This window comes from Colletotrichum orchidophilum (assembly GCF_001831195.1).
Source record: "Colletotrichum orchidophilum strain IMI 309357 chromosome Unknown Scaffold_180.1, whole genome shotgun sequence".
In the NCBI taxonomy this organism is placed as follows: Eukaryota; Fungi; Ascomycota; class Sordariomycetes; order Glomerellales; family Glomerellaceae; genus Colletotrichum; species Colletotrichum orchidophilum.
Window position 1 is genome coordinate 1 of NW_019173136.1, and position 16,723 is coordinate 16,723.

The 16,723-nt window shown below is 55.1% G+C and overlaps 4 protein-coding genes across 4 annotated transcripts; 1 reads left to right on the forward strand and 3 right to left on the reverse strand.

Moving 5' to 3' along the window:
• Positions 1-406: 406 nt before the first annotated feature.
• CORC01_13137 (uncharacterized protein) lies at positions 407-1,639 on the reverse strand (the record flags this gene model as incomplete). Its single annotated transcript, XM_022624754.1, has 5 exons — positions 407-449; positions 537-635; positions 716-773; positions 1,050-1,125; positions 1,454-1,639. The coding sequence occupies 5 exons, from the start codon at positions 1,637-1,639 to the stop codon at positions 407-409; spliced, it is 462 nt and encodes a 153-aa protein (XP_022468713.1).
• A 5,027-nt stretch (positions 1,640-6,666) lies between these two features.
• On the forward strand, positions 6,667-7,606 carry CORC01_13138 (BRCA1 C Terminus domain-containing protein; the record flags this gene model as incomplete). The annotated part of the gene is made up of 2 exons (XM_022624755.1): positions 6,667-7,373; positions 7,462-7,606. The coding sequence occupies 2 exons, from the start codon at positions 6,667-6,669 to the stop codon at positions 7,604-7,606; spliced, it is 852 nt and encodes a 283-aa protein (XP_022468714.1).
• Positions 7,607-9,114: 1,508 nt separating this feature from the next.
• On the reverse strand, positions 9,115-11,406 carry CORC01_13139 (AMP-binding enzyme; the record flags this gene model as incomplete). The annotated part of the gene is made up of 4 exons (XM_022624756.1): positions 9,115-9,557; positions 9,629-10,370; positions 10,426-10,955; positions 11,025-11,406. 4 exons carry the CDS (start codon positions 11,404-11,406, stop codon positions 9,115-9,117), a joined length of 2,097 nt encoding a protein of 698 aa, XP_022468715.1.
• A 3,936-nt stretch (positions 11,407-15,342) lies between these two features.
• CORC01_13140 (mmc protein) lies at positions 15,343-15,919 on the reverse strand (the record flags this gene model as incomplete). The annotated part of the gene is made up of 2 exons (XM_022624757.1): positions 15,343-15,612; positions 15,764-15,919. The coding sequence occupies 2 exons, from the start codon at positions 15,917-15,919 to the stop codon at positions 15,343-15,345; spliced, it is 426 nt and encodes a 141-aa protein (XP_022468716.1).
• Between the last annotated feature and the right edge of the window lie 804 nt (positions 15,920-16,723).

Sequence of the window (16,723 nt, forward strand, 5' to 3'; positions counted from 1 at the left end):
TTGCTTGGCGTCGTCCACCCGCCGCGGAGCCTGGTAAGACCACGCTTCTGCCCCTTACCATGATATATACTAGGTAGTTGTGCACCTGGAAGGCATCGGCCGACAGGTAAGTACTAAGACTCTCACGCCCCCCCACCACCCGCCACGCCAAAATCCAAAGCGTCAACGCAATACACCCACCACCAGCACACGCCCCGCTCCACGTACAGACACGTACCCACCCCCCCCCCAACGCGCCCCGGCCCCCTCCCCCCCAAAGATCCACGGTCCACGATCCAACGACACAGGTCCAGCACGGCTGGTGTAGCCTGTCCGTCTGTACTCTCACGATCGGCCATGGCCAAATTTACCACGACCTATCCTGACCCAGGGTCATGTCCCAGGTGCTTCTGGCCCCCTCCCTCCCTCAGAGGAGCAGCGGTGCCTCACCCCGCCGGCCGCCTTCCGTCCTGTGCATGTGTCGGGATAGCTGCGCGCTTCCCGTAGCCTCGCATGTGTATCGTGGGAAGATCTGATGGGAAATCGACATGTCTTACATTAGTGTCCACGACAGCAGCAGCAGCGGCGGTGGCGGCGACGGCAGCTCGCGGGAGCCCTGCCCTAGCCTGTCCTGCACTGCTGCGTTGTGCAAAGAGCTGCGCGCGCGGCAATCGTCTTGCGAATTCACGATGTTGGCTTGCTTGTTTGCTTGGCACCCCTCGTTCTTCCTCCTCACAACTCGGCGCCCCGGAGGAGGGAGGGGGACGACGACGCAGTTTCAACGACGGCTGCTACTGCACGGAGAAAACAGCGTGCGTCAGGACATGTGTGCAACGGTCGCACAAACCTACTGGTTGAAGAGGCAAGGACCACGTTTGCATCATTCCACGGGCACGTTTGAGACAGGACGGGCTCTGTATCTACGGATACATCTACAGAGTAGGTGAAGGTGAAGGTCGGGCGGTTCCTTTTGACGCTGTCGGGAACATCTCCCTCCCACCCGCGAGCCTCGGGCCACGCATACGGATACACATACCTAGTCATATCCGTATACACACTAAGTCACTCACACACTCCTCGCATCTCCTTCCGACCTTTCTTCTCGATCAAGCAAGTGGCCGGCGCCGCCGCAGCAGCAGCCGATTGCTGCTCGTTGCGTTATTAACGGCGATAAAATTCCGGGTTTTGCGGTCGCCAAAACTGGCCGCCAGGTGCGCATCCTTCCTTCAACCTTGTCTTGCTTGTCCCCAACAGGCTGGCGTGAGGTTTCTCCTTTGGCCGCTGCACACAAGTGACTAGGAGGGAGCGGGCGGGCGGCGATGGGCGGAAGACCTCGCCTGTTAAGCCCGCGTTACATTCGCAACCCCAATTTCCACTTTATTCTCCCCTCCCCCCTCCCTCCCTTTCCTCACGCCCTCGCTCAATTTCCTGCCCCCAACATCTGGAAATCTGCCTGTTTGCCTGCCTGGCTTACCTGGCATCGACCGTGGTAGGGTAGTTGGTAGTGAATTATACCCTGTGCGGCTAGAGATGGAAGGATGGCTGGGGAGGGTGGACCGAGGGACGAAATGGCCGCGCCCCCCTCCCCCTTGCGCGCGTGAGAGAAGCGTCTGTGGGCAAAGATGTGCCCTCGCCGCCACCGCGTCTCGGGTGGTAACATGTCAGATTTACACGCGCCAGCTTGCTGGCAAGGTCGTTAAGGGCTGAGGTGTTGTATGGGTGGAGGTGATGGGAGGGGGGGTAGGGGGTGAAGGAAAAACAAAAAACGGGAACAAGAAGGAAAAAGAACGAGAGATTACCGTACGTGCAGGGAGATGCCGCAGTATGACAGAATAGTGCGTCTCATCCTCGTCGTTTATCTTTTTTTTTTTTCGAGCGGAGGGAAGTTCTGGAGCCTCCCGTCTTGGGGATGAAGGGGAGGAGAAGGGGGGGGGGGGGGGCGGGCCCCCCGGGGGGGGGGAGGGGGGGGAAGGTGGGGAGGAGGGGGGTGGACGCGGGGGTGGTGTGAGGTGTGGTGGAGCGGGGGGGGGGGAGGGGGGGGGCCCCGCGGGGCGGGGAAAAAGGGGGGGAAAAGGGGGGGGGGGGGGGTCTACCTTAATCCACTGTGCTAAACAAAGCTGAAAAGGCTGACCGCGACCGTCGACGGCGAAAAGAGTACGGAAAAAAGTACGAATACATCAGATTGAAAAGCCTTTGCCACTGCTACGACACAACGATGCATCTGCTATTGAAAAGGTCTCAGAGTCGTTGAGCAAGGTACCGGGAGAAACATGGCCGGGAAACATGGCAATATGGAAAAGAAAGCAAGACGCCCCGGACTGATGGCAAGCAGGAAATTCGGTGGCATAATTACTCGCTTGGCTGGTTCCAGCCTTCTGAATGCAAGTATGATTCGCATCATGTGCCCGTCGCAGCAGCAGCAGCAGCAGCAGCAGCAGCGGAAGCAAGAGGAGGCGTACCGTACTAATGAATCCGTACTTGGCTTGGTGGCAATCCAGCAGCATGTATCCATCTGTAAGGCAAGGCAATGCAGCGGCCCTTGCCTTTGGAGGCAGAGACACAGAGACAGCCAGCAGAGAGCTAGCAGAGAGCTAACAGACAGACGGACAGCCAGAGAGAAAGAGAGAGAGAGAGAGAGAGAGGCGTTGTGAGATCTGTTTTCCATTGTTGGGACAATCCCCTTGTGCACAACTCCGGCTTTGTTTCTCGACCTCTTGTTTTCCCACGCTCCCTCTTCCCATCTCTCCATAACCTTCTGCCCTGCCCACCTCGTGTTTCCCCTAGTCTGCAAAAGACCAAGATTTACTTTGTTCGACAGCAGAATTTTTTCTGCCCATCAGGGACCACATGGAACGGCTGTACTCTACCTTTTTGGGTAGTTGGGTACGTCGGCTTAAGAGAGAGAGAAGAAAAAAAGACTCAAAACTCAAAAACTTGACTAAACTATACAATTGATAACCTCGGCGTAGTTAGACTTCTGACAGCCGCCCACCTCCTTGTTCGTGTTGTGCCGCGCACAGTCTTTTGAAAGGTTCCCGGTACGTACAATAGTAGAGCAGTAGACGGGCGGCAGTTTACACTAGAGACCAGCCAAACCCAGCCCGCCCAGCCACCCACTTCTCCCATCAGTGCGTCCTTTTCCCTCTCTGGACCCCAAAATGTACACGGGAGGGTGTGAGGTATAATGTCTAGCGGCCCTTTCTTTCTCTCTCTCTCTCTCCATCTTGATTTAGCTCCCGAGACGAGACACGCAACCTTTCTGTCTGGCACACGACCGGTGTGAGCCAGGAAGGTGGCGGATACAATAAATTATGACAGCACCAACCAAAGATTGGCCAAGTCGGGATCGGTTCTAGCCGGCCTCTTTTCGAGGACACCCACCCCGTCGAGAGTGTTGACTCCCCCGCTCGCTTGTCGCGTCCGCTTGTCACGACCTCGTTCGGCCGCGCGAGGCGAGGCGAGGCGAAGCAAAGGCGGATGGCTAGGTACGGATAGACGTAAACACACACCAGTCTCGAGTCTCGACTTGGCCAGGCCAGGAAGGTGATTAGGTCTTGTTTTGCAGGCACAGGCAGGGCAAGCCCCGGGCAAGCAGGGCAAGCAGGGCAAGCAAGGCACCACAAGCTCTCCCTCCCCTCCCACCCCCGGAAAGCGAAAGGGGTACGATTGCCTGCATGCGCGTACGGGTATGCATGCTGCTCAAACATGGGGTGGCGGCGGCGAGATCACGGATCACAGAGGAGCCCTGGGAACTCTCGCTCGCCCTCCTGGCAGGAGCATCCGTACACTACGGAGTACGAGGTTTTCATAGGAGCCTGACGGAGGAGCCTCCTCGGGAAACAGAGCAGGTGTCGTGAAATGGCTTATGCGCACCTGGGCCGCGCAGCAAGCAGGCGCATGCTGGGCAGATCATGTAACTGTCAAGGACGGGTTCAAACGAGCGTGACGTGGACCTTTGTCTCTGCGCGCTCGTGCTGATGTCCTTTCTACATCTCTCTCCGTGTCTCCTTGCTGTCTGCTTGTAAGTGGCGCTGTCATGTCGACCTTGGACACCGGATGAATCGTCAAGTCGGGATAGAAACTGGGACGCTTGAAACGGTGCGCCCCCTCCTTCTTGACCCCTGTGCTCGTCCCTGACGTCCCTGATTGATATCACATGAGATACGGGCGGGAAAAGGGAGCTTGGGGCTCGGCGGTGCGAGATTGACTTTTTTTGATTACCTCGCTACGCAGACTGTCTTGCTTCCTCGTGGGTATCCCGGCACCACCCTGCAATGACTGGTATGACCAGGCTGTCTCGTCTCCTTGTGTCTTGTCTTGCCTTTTATTCCGACAATGACGAGGTCGACCGTTGAAGTAGTCAGCTGTCCGAGATGTAATTACGTATTGGAAAGAGGGCGGTGCATCATCGCGCAGCGAAGCGTTGAAGAATGCAGCGCGTATAACGCGCAGAATATGCAAGCCTCGGCGTCCGTCTTGTCGACTCCATCTTTCTTTTCCCAGTACGTATGTGACTTGTCGTCGTCTCGTCATTTCTCAGAGTTTTCACCGAATGGCATGTTGGTGGTTTGATGCAGGAGAGACGGCAGGCCAGGCCATGCCGCCGTGGCAGGGCCCGGCGCATCGCATCGATGCTCCCTCACCTCGCTCCAGCCTTGCCCCGCCCAAGGCTAGCCGCGAAACACGGCGGCGGGAAGAGAGGAGGCTCGGAAAGTAGGTTGTCAGGCAAGGTGGTGCTGTGGGCAGCGGTGCAGCGGGCATCGTGCATGAACTGCTGGTACGGCATGATTAGATGGGTGTGTTATACATCTGACGGAGCACCGCCTGGCTTTTTACTCTCTGCATTTCCAAGGGTTGACCTGGAGGATCAGGAGGGAAGAAAGGTTAGCGGGTGAGGAAGCTGCATTCTCTTGGATCGATTTGCAAATGCAGGCGCATGTGCGTGCAGTGGTGGAGGCATAGATGGCAGACATGGGAGTCCCCGAGTCTGGAGAATGTGCCAGGCCAGGTCCGGGGCGCATGAGACGGCCTTTTGGTTTGGTGTTTCCCGCCTCCCGCCGCGCGGCAGGTTTGGCGATGCAAGTCAATTCGGGTCCGGAAGCTGGGTGCACCTTTCTTGGAGGGAGCTTGGATACCAAGCTTTTTCTTTCGCCTTTTTTTGTCACCTCTCGAGGCCCGCCGGATATGGATGTTGGCGGGGGAGCTACGGCGCAAATGTGAAGCAGCCAATATCGGCTGTGCAAGCTTTTTTTCCCAGTCAAGGTGCAACCTTCGGCCAATGACTGGTCGTGATGTGCATGACTGGCGTCTGTGGGGGAAGCGCTGCCACCGCTTACAACTTTTGAGGCCGATTGGATGGCTTTATTTCTCGCCGCACCAAGGACCCCCGGCGATGGGACTGAGGACCCAAAGGGCGGAAGTCTGTTGTCGTCTCTTCCGGGCGTATGTGCCCAATACGTATGGTTGGCGATATCATTCCCACAAGGTATAGGAATAGCCTTCTGTTGAGCCGTATGTTGGGTGTGTGAAGTGAGCGGCATCCGGGTCAGAGACGCACTCGACAAGAAGACAACGACGACAGCAGATTCGTGGTACTCTGCACTGAAGAACAAAAAAGGCCCAGAGCTGGATTTCGCACTCGCATCTGCCGGGCCCAGACCTCAGCAACGTCCTGACTGAGCGTTCCGAAAGTCGTCAGACAGAGGCGCGGAGGAGTGATTGGGCCCTTGCTGACCGGTATTCCAAGATCGAGCAAGATGTGACCTTCTTCACAGCCCCCCCCCCCCTCCACACTGACCGTCCCGATTCCAGTTCCGAGGGCTCGTGGGTTACCTTGTAGGCGAGAAGCATGTCGCTTGTTTGGGGGAGGGGAAGAGAGAGACAGAGAGACAGAGGGAGGGTGTGTCTATGTGTCTGATCCGGTGTTTAGGCCTGATGTCGGTACCTGCAGGAGGTTGAGAGGTTGAAGGTGAGGTGAAAGGTCCCCTGAGGTTTGAAGCGTTCGGTCTTTGCAAAGAGAAGGTTCCAGGGGGGACACTGACGTGCACATGCATTTTTGGGATTTGGGAATGACGGGATCCGGTTGGGGAAACATCGGTGCGCCGACGCTGTTGCGGCTCTTGCATCATGGCAGGCGGAGCAGTAGGCAGCTCGGCCCTGGAACGGCACTTGGGCTTAGCTTCGCCTTACTCGGGAAGCTTTCGCCAGATGTCTCTGTCTCTACACCTTCCCTCCATGTATGGAAGGAAGCTTGATGAGATGTGAAGTGAGTTTAGGCGTGTAAGTGCCCAGGATGCTGTCTGTGGGTGACTAAGAGGACCCATGGTGAACCAGGTGAGTGTCGGTGGCTCTCGGTGAGACTTGGTCATGTGACCCCGCGACGGTACGTGCCTGGATCGACCTTGATGTAAATGCGCTTAGGACTTTCTAACCTGCGGCGCCGCGTGATTCGCGCATCATTGACAAAAGAGGCACCCCTTTGTTTTGCTCGTGGAGAAACTAGAGGCGAAATCCAGCATTATGATTCAACGTTCCTACAGTGTGGACCTGAACGATATTGCATGCTCAACGCGCATGCGCCTTGCATTACGGCGCCGTTCACACCTCGCATCCTAGCAAAGGGTGGGAAAAAGAAAACATTTTTTTTTTGCACAACAGTACTCTGTACGCGCGGGGTATCCAATTGCGATGCCTTCGCCGGAGAGGACCTCTCTTCCGCCAGCCGCAAAGCCGCGGTTCGGCAACACCTTTGATCCGTACAACTCGAGTGCCACCGGCCATCAACGTCCGGACAACACCCCGGGCGGGACGACAGGATGGAGAGCCAGCCGCGCCCGCAAGCTCTCGGAGCAGTTTGCGGGCGGCCACGCTGGCGGTGCCCGCATGAGTGACACGTACGGCGCCGGGAGCGAGGACTTTGACGAAAAGTTGAAGATGGTGGTGCCCAAGGACGTCAAGGCGAGGGCGAAGATGAGCGTGGCGGACATGTTGGCGCGGCCGGGGCTGATGAGGAGCGGCTCGTCCGTCTCCGAGACCGGCTCCACGACGTCTAGCATATCTGCTGTTGCGGGTGGAAACGTGAAGAGCGAGGAGGAGGTCATGGAAGCCCGGCGGAAGGAGGACGAGGAAGCTGAGGCGAGGAGGACGGCTGGCAGGGGACTGTTCGAGGGCGTCACGGTTTACGTCAACGGGAGCACGCATCCCATCATCTCGGACCACCGACTCAAGCGCGTCTTGGTCGAGAACGGTGCGCGCATGTCTATACACCTCGGGCGGAGGCAGGTCACGCATGTCATTGTCGGGAGGCCGGCAGGCGTAGGCGCCGGAGCCGGCGGAGGGCTTGCGGGTGGCAAACTTGAGAAGGAGATTCGCAGGATCAGCGGGTCTGCCGTCAAGTACGTTGGAGTTGAATGGTGTGTCCCTTTCCCCTCTCTCCCTGTCTGTCCTGCTTATCCGGACTGGCGTATGCTAATACTACCGCAGGGTTATGGAGAGCCTCAAGGTGGGAAGCCGGTTGCCTGAAGCACGCTTTGCTCCCCTGAAAGTCGCGAGAGAGGGCCAACGAAGTGTCTATGGGATGTATGGGAGGCAACCCCCCACGGGATCTCCTATTGGGCCAGCAAGTTGAGGTGCTTCGTTCTTTCAGTGAAACTTTAATAGCGTATACGAACAAGGTCGGTTATCAGATATTGCATTGGTGGTCACTTGCATGGGCGAAAACAGGATCAGAGCTGCAGGTACAACGATACCAGGTGTACATCGGGGGGTATGTCACTGTTCAGCATACGAGGCGTTGGTTGGGGACTACTCTTCTTACTGGCTATTCCACTTAGAACTTCATAATCACCAATACCACGTCGCTTATGGAGATCATATTCAACATGCCTGCGGACACTTCTCCCCGTCGACCTTCCGTAGATGACATCCCGTGTCTCTCATCTCAACAGACCAAGAGCACATTTCCCGCAGACCGAATAAGAAACAGCCGCCTAGCTTTGGATACTGTTACACGTCCGACGGCTTGTGAGCAAACATGATACGACGGCCGCGACTCGGTACGGGTACCAGGTCTCCTCGAGCCTCGTCTTCCCGTCATGGGCACGTAGGATTTTTGGTACGTTGATAAGATACAGTTTCTATCTGTCGCACAAGCTGACCATGACGAGGCCTAGGGCGAGGGGTGTGACCAAGTCGATCGTGGATACGAGGCGATGGTTCTCGGTTTTTGTCGTACCATCCATCCTGCGGGCGCGTGTCGCTTTGCAGCGACGGCTTCATGTCGCACGACGGCCGTCGTCGTCAATAGTAATCGCATGGGGCGGTAGATGGTAAGTCGAACCAGGCTTTCTTGGCTTCATTGGATGAGTCCTGGCTATGGGGCTTGACTGATGATTAGAATCCCAAGGTCGGGGTTGCACGTCTCGTATTCCCCCTGAGCTCAAGAGAAGGCTGCCAATGAGGGCTACATCCGTAGTGGACATGAACCACGGAGATGGGATGAAGTCCTGGTATTTCCGCATGTCCTTAAAGCCAATGGCTAAATATACAACAATATCGAGATGTAATTATGTTTCTGTAGTTTTGTTCAAGGGAGGTTGGGAAGATATCATGACAACTGGTTTCCCTATATCATTGAAATCTTATGGAATGAGTCTTTCATGAAACAATGTGGCGACATAATGTACCTCCATAACTCGAGTGGGCAGAACTTGATAACACTCGCGAGTGCCAGTTGTTAATATCCTCTATAGGTTAAGCATTTTCCAGCCCATCGATGGTGATTATTCGGTAATAAAAACAGGCCCGCTAATACAAAGGCATCTATGCATCTAATCCACAAGGTAGCTTCAGTTAGCATCTACTGGTATTTTGGAAGAATATGGACTTTGCTCTCCTTCTCCAGTCCCCTAGGATCGCAATATGGCGTCTGCTCCTACTCTCTGCTGTTCCCTACCGTAGCTCTACATGTCAATCGTCAGACACGATAATATCGCAATGAGTTTTGTGTAAAGTATTCCCTACCTTAGATAAACACGTCTAGATACGTAATTCTCAAAACTGAAAGATCGCATTGCTAAAATGAATGAGGACACCCATAGACAGGGTTCTCTTGCCTCAAGTGACACGTCCCAACATCTACAACTTCGCCCTAGCCTCCGTACTCTTATGCCCGTCCCCCCTAACCTCCCAATACTCCTTAACCTTCTCCCTCGCAACATCCACCGCGCCCGCGTCCTCAACCGTGCTCGGCACCTGGACCTCCTTTTCAAACTCCTGGTGCACGGCGTTCTCCAACAACTCCCTCAGAACGCGTCGCAACGTCTTGCCGCTGCGCGTCTTGGGAATCATCCCTTTCCCCTGGATGAGCCCGCCCAGCGTGGCGATGGCACCGACCTGCGACCGCACGAGCGCGTTGATCTCGTCAGCGAGCTTCGCGTCCGGCACCGCCGAGTTCGGGTGCTCAGGTGTCGAGAGCGTGACGAAGGCGAAGGGTAGCTGGCCTTTGAGCGCGTCCGGTATTCCCACCACGCAGGCTTCGGCGACGAGAGGGTGGGATGTGATGGCTTGTTCGAGCCCGCCTTTTGTTGTTTGTTAGTTCCGTGAATCTACTGGAGCGGATGTGAGGTGGGGGGGTCACAAGTCTTCTTACCACTTGACAGCCGGTGGGCGCTGACGTTGAGCACGTCGTCGTTGCGAGACATGACGTTGACGTAACCTTCGACGTCGATGTATCCTGCGTCTCCCGTATCCAGCCACTTCCCGTCGAAACGCTTGAGATAGCCCTTGTAGAACCGCTCTTCGTCCTGCCATAGTGTTCTGAAAGCCGTTGGGGCAAGCGGCAGCCCGAGGACGATGTTTCCCATAGTGCCTCTGGGGACCTCCTTGCCGTCGTCGTCTACGATGCGGACGTCGAAGCCGGGCATGGCCTTCCCGGCGCTGCCCGGCTTGATCTTGGGAGGAGGGTGATCACGGACATCCGTACTTCGGTCTTTCCCGGCATGAGGCACGAGAGCCCTCCCCGTAATGGGCGAACCAGCCTCCGTCGACCACCAGTTATCCACAACGTGGGCGTCGACGGCGCCGTAGGTTTCGAGGAGCTCCTGATACATGGTAATGATTGCCGGCTCGGACCGCTCACCCGCCAAGAAGAGTCCCTTGAGCGTCCGAAGGCCGCCACGCTCTCCTATCTGCTGGAAAAACTTGTTTTCGGGATCGTCACGCTTGATGGCACGGAGAGCCGTCGGTGCCGTAAACATGGTGTTGACCTTATACTCTTCCACGATGCGCCAGAAGGTCGATGCATCCGGTGTGCCGACAGGCTTGCCCTCGTAGAGAACCGTTGCGGCGCCCGTAAATAAGGGGGCATATGCAATGTAGCTGTGCCCTACCACCTATATAATCATATGTCAGAATCTGACTTTTCGTCGGAAGCTTCATGGGACGTACCCATCCAATATCTGATGCTGTGAACGAAACACATCCCGGGCCGTGAATGTTGAATAGGTAACTGATGGAAAGATGCAGTCCGACAGCGTGCCCCGCAGCATCCCTCAACACGCCCTTCGGCGACCCTGTCGTCCCCGATGTGTGTATAATGTAGATTGGATCCGTTGACTTGACGGGAACGCACTCGGCCCTGACGCCCCTCGCACGACAGCTCTTTACGATGCTCTGCCAGTTCCTCTCGCCGTCATTCCTCTTGATGGGGTTCCACCGGATCTGCTCGCGCTGCCATACAATCACCTTGTCAGGCTTGTGCTTGGAGATTTGGCAGGCTTCCTCAACGAGCGGTTTATAGCTCATCGGCGGCTTGTTGCCGTCGATGCCGCACGACGCCGTCAGTATGGCTACGGGCTGAGAGGCTTCTATACGCTGTGCGAGGGCGGCCGGTGCAAACCCACCAAAAACAACGGCGTGGATGGCTCCCAGGCGACTGACGGCGAGGATGCCTATCAATGCCGCGGGGATCATAGGCACTGAACACGGGGTGAGCTTGGTACCAAGAACTCACTCCGTCTTCTTTGTGTGAAGGGAATGATGCTTACTATAAACCAAGACGACATCGCCCTTCTTCACTCCCTCTTCCCTTAGCGCTCCGGCAAATACCTCAACCTCGTCGAGTAGCTGCTTGTATGTGAGGGTCTGCTTGGTGTTCGTGACAGGACTATCGTAGTATATCGCCGGGGCGTCACCCCTACCATCGTGAACGTGGCGGTCTACGCAGTTGAAGCAGGTTGAAATCTCACCGTCCGGGAACCATTCCCAGGAGTTGTGGGTGACGCCGCTCTTGAGCGTCTTCTTGGTGACTTTCAATGTCGAAGAGGGCTTCTTGTGCCAGTGAAGATGTTCGGCCTGGTGAGCCCAGAAGGATTCAGGGTCCTCAAGGGAGTGACGCAAGACCTCGTCTTGAGGGTGTAAGTTGTCCATACTGGCAGCAGCTTGCGCGTTTGCTTTGCCGAGTGAGTGGTGATTGTCTTTGGCCGTGAGAAAATAAGACAACTTGCTGGTCAGATTACGACTGGAGATGGTAAAAGTTTAAATTGCATTGAAGCTACAGAGACATGACCGTGGGGTATTATATGAATCCTCTCGGCCTCGGCTCTCTAAAATGATCGGGCGGCTGGAAGTTTGGGGGTTGGGACGGTGTTGAAATACGAGAGAGCTCTATCCTTGCAGCAGCAGTTGACGTGCCCTCTCATCTTGGTGCGTTGGCTGGCTCGTCTTGGGGTTGAGGAGGCACCTTCCCCGCATTCCGTTGACCCGGGGTAAAGGGACCGACCGTCATTGCCGACCACGCCGACATCGCCAACCAATCTTGGCTTCTTCCATCGGGAGGGGACCCCACGGAGTTGATCTGTGTCACCTTGCTTGTCTCCGCCTGTAGCTTGTTGCTTTCTCTTATCCTGTTAGGAGTTGGGCAAGGCTGGTGATTGTCTGAAATGGTCAAGGAACGCTCGTAGGGATGAGAGTAGATACACAGCAATACATCAAGAAGCTCGCTACTGGATGTATCGTAAATGCGTGATTGAACTCATTGAATGTGAATTTCTCTGGCACACCTCATATCTCCTCGCCAATGTCCCTACTCACCAGGTAAGTAGCCTAGATTTGAGGCCAATGCTTCATCAATTCTCACTGAAGATATTGGGGATGAAGTGATCGAGACCGTTTCCCCAGAGACTTGTGACGGTCCCACTCGGCTCCCCGCTAGACCCATACGTCACGTAGGCTTGCCGATGGCCTGCTCTGGCTGCGCAATTGAGTTTGTCAGGTGGAAATCCCCGCAAGTAATCCGAAGCTCAGTTCAGTGTATGAGTACCTATTGATAAGGAAACCCCAAGGACTGTCGGTGCTGTAGCAACTCAACCGAAGGACCCAGTCAATTCAGCAACACACCCTATGACTGCCTCCATAATTGCCCATGAATGAGACAGAGAAAAGAAGAGAAGCCTTGGCAGCCAGCTTCATTGTGGCGAAAGCAAGTAGAAATGACGCCTCGTTGCTGCTCACCACAATCTTCTCCAAGACTGGCCCTCACCTTGCTATCATAGTCCACTATTGAAAGTCCAACCCACTCGCTCCGGAATTTCATTCGACCGGCAGTCGCAAGTGAGCCCCGAAACATTCATCTTGTCCACTACGAGTTACTCCGTAGTCTGCACGGCGAAGAGCGAGAGTCAACATGCGAAACCGTTCGAGCCAACGGTTCAAGCGGCATGGCTCCACAAACCGCTCCGGCTCAGCCGGCTGTCGCCGGACTCCACACCCTCTAAGATCCGGGAAGAATATCCGTAGGTTGGAGAAAAACGCTCATGCTGCGTATGGAAGGTGAGCAGCGGGGAAACGAAACTGAAAGGCCCAGCCTGGGGGATTGACAATGAAGATCTCGCCCCCCGGGCGCCAAGCTTTAAACGACAAGCAGTGACAACTCCCTATGGCCCTGTCTCTTTTTGGGCCTTACTGTGAATGTTATCCATATCCGTCATCTACAGAGCATTTATTGCCTCTTATCCTCCGAAGATCCTGGACGACAATCCATGTGCTCTATGCATTCGTGGAAATTCGATTCATGGCGATCGGCGCAGCGAGGCCAAGATGGGTTGTTAATCTCGCTTGAGCCGGTGTTTGCATCCATGCAAATTTGCATATTTACGGGGCTATCGATTCTTCTAGAGTGATATGACTCTAAAGCTATAGGTTGGTGGGGAGTGCGCATAGGAAATAACTAGGTAGGTACGGATATTGTCCGTAGGTGGCACGTATGTCTCTTTCTGCTCCTCTATCTTGAGTCGGACTCTCCCATTCCTCTGGCGCTCACAATTCCTTGTCGTTGAGAATGCGCTTCACCCTCATTCCAAAGCTTCTATTTTCAGCTGACTGTATTGTCCATCGTGATCTTAAAGCGGTATCGCTGACCCATACGCCTGGAGTCATCAGCTGCACTACCTTGGGTACCTACCTTACTCTGAGGTACGTTCCAGTTCCAGTTCCAGCTCATCGACAATATGTACAAAGATCCATAAATCTACCACGGCCAGCGTGTGTGCGTCCTCATCCCGCCCAATCCGGGCCCGAACCGTCACCGCTACAGAAGCGCCCAAGCGCTGCAAGATGCAGGTACGGCGCAGCGCCACCACACCTGTCCCGACGGGACTCCCCCCTATCCCTCACACAGTAAAGTTCTTTTCCATGGTCTGCTGAAAACACAAAACAACCAGCAAACTAAACAACCTTAATCGATCTGGATGCAACAACAACACAGGAAAGCATCATCTCAGCCCCGAGGGGCGGTCTGTCAGGCGGGCTGCAGCTACAAGGGTCACCCACATCCGCCCAGCTCTCAGCTCGCCGTCTTTCCAACGGATTGAACAGCCTATTCCGCCCCCTCCCTCTTCCTCTTGGCTGGGAGGCCGCGCCTCTCCTAAGACCCCAAGAAAGAATTGTTTCTCGTATGCGCTCAAGGCACAAGGAATGCGGCACGGCTGCGGCGCAAAAGGGGAAACCAAGCAGAACACTCGATCCAGAGTAGGTATGCGGGACTGCGCCCTCTGTCCAAGACACTCACGCACACACACGAAGTCCTCTTCACGCAGGTTTTCAACACGAATGACCTTGTCCAGCTCAAGCGAAATGACGCCGATGTACGCGTACGAACCCCCTATTCTCTCTCCGTCTCCATCTGGTATCTCTCTATCGCCAGAAATCGTATCCTTCAAACCTCTGGACTTTCGCCATTAAACTCCGCGCTATTGCCAGACTATCCATTCCGGTGTCTTTCCATGTCTTGGACCAATTTGGTACAACCGTTTGCCAAAGAAGGCTTCCGACAACGTGACAATACTCTCGCACTATACTAACGCAGATAGGCGTCCCCGCTCCAACCTCAAACGGGCTACGGTCAAAACTATGCGGAATGTCTTGAACCTCATACACGTTCAGAATGGGAAAGAGCTGGAAACTCTTTTTTCCATCCAGGTAGATTAGGTTTCAAGCCCAGAAACTTTGGTGTTTCCTCCTCGGATTGTTCCACTGGTCGGACCAAAATTGATCATCCAGGAATGTTTTTTTCCCCCCGAGTTCAATACCTCTGGGGAAAGACAACCAAAGATGTATGTGGAACCATAACGCATTCTGCCACTTATTTTCACGAGATAGTGGAATCACAGCGTTCGTCCGCTGATATAAGGATTCTCAATAATACAAAGGCCTACACGAAAGGGTGACCATATTTCCGACAGTGGTGAGCGAGATACGTGAGCAAAGATTTCCATGTTAGACGAGAGAAGAATATGATGTGAATTGGTTCAAACAGGTTATTCTGCCGCGAGGAAGAGGAAGACAGCAAAAATTACCCCATCATGGTCACATTGTATTCCCATTTTGAAGTCTCTCGAAAAAGACGAAAGAGGATGGTATGTACCGCAAACACACACGGATATGATCCTCAAATTGGCGATTTTGACGGGAATACCGAGCCATATAAAAACCGTTATTGGGTGGGCGGGGTTCGCAAAGCAAGTACAAGAAGTTGCAGTATTGACAGGTTTGGTTTTACTGCATGGCTTGGACGTTCCGTGAAAAGAAAACTCCATGGCGCCATGCAGGCAAGAAAATGTACCGGGTATTCTGTGGGCGTAGTCGTTTCTCTTCCTCCGTCGTCTTGGGGCCATTCCCAAGCTCTCCTATCCAAGGAGACTCCCCAAACTCCACCCCGTAAAAAAATCCCATCCAGTCGGTTACTTGGTGGATGGTCACAACCGCGCTCCAGTCATTAGGTGTCGTAGGCTCCCCACGAAAATGAAGACATTATCGTACGTCAAAGATCGTAGGGGGAGACGTGGATGGCGAGACGTGAAGATTGATTTAGAGGACGAAAGCGGCGAATCCAAGGACACCAGCCAGACCGGCGCCGGAGAGGGCAGCGGCCTTGCCAGCACCGGCGGTAGGGACGGAGACGGGCTTGGTGGGGGTGATGGCAGCGGTGCCAGCGACGGTCTTGCTGAGGACGGGAGTGGCGATGGGGAAGGTGCCGTTCTGGGTGGGGGCGGCGCAGTTCTCGCACTTGACGATGGAGGAGGTGATGACGGGCTTCGTGACAGTGCAGGGGCAGTCAGTGATGGTCAGGGTGGTGGCCTGGAAAGTGTTAGCTTGGTATCGAGATGGAGGGTTTAGAGGTGAATGTTAAGGAGTCCCAGAGTTCCGGGGAGCATCGAAGCCGGCGCTTGGCCGGCGACCCCCCGAAACCCTTCGAGACCATCCCGTCCACCTTCTGAGTTCGACATACCGCGGTGATGTTGTAGGTCTTGCCACCGTGGGTGATGACAGTGGCAGCAGGGCAGTAGGTGGTGTAGGCAGTGACGACCTCAGTGACGTAGGTGACGTTCTTGTGGGCCATGGCGCCGGCGGCGGCGAGGACAAGGGCGGCGGCGGAGAACTTCATTTTGACGGTTGTTTTTTTGGGGGGGAGGAGAACTTGGTATTAAGACTCGAGAGAGTTGTAGTTGCGGGTTGAGGATTAGGTGGTTGGGTTAACGAGTGAAAGCGACTAAAAAGTCTGGGTCGGCACTGAATGAGTGAGTGTGGGTGAGGAGGGAAGGGAAGCGGGAAACGGGATAGCCTGGAGGAAATGGACTTATATACAGAGATGAACAACACGACATGGGAACTGGGGTGGTGGACACTGGGCTCTACACTACGGAGCAGCTTAGTGTCGACTGTGGATTGCAAGAGTGCCTGTGCTACCTTGGGCCCTGGCTTGCAGTAAGGAAATGGGATGGTTCAGGGACAGGACCCTCGCCCGGTCATGATGGGTGGAGTACCGTATCTCCTGGGCCTGGAGATGAGAAGAGGAGCTGGACCGAGAGGGCGAAAGAGAGCACACGCCGCCCTTCCCCCGGTCTCCTGCTAACATGGGCGCTACCTTATCCATGGCTCAACAGTGGGGCTGGTTTCTGTTCCCTTTGGCCATTCACTGACCAGCTTATTTCATTTTAGACGAATCAGAAGGGGGCTATGCGAACGGGTTCTTGGTAACGAGGGCAGTAGGTAAACACGAAGAAAAGGCCATGGTGGATGACTTGCGTGGACGGACGGGAAAGGGGTAAGACCGGGTGTGTATGCGTAGTATGCGCTTGTGCGTTTTTTTGCGTTTCCTTCGCTGGTACTGGTGGCTTTGGCAGTCTAGAATAGGTCGGGCAGACTAGGTAAGCGGCTTAACCTCCTTGGCCGAGGGTGGGAAACAGGA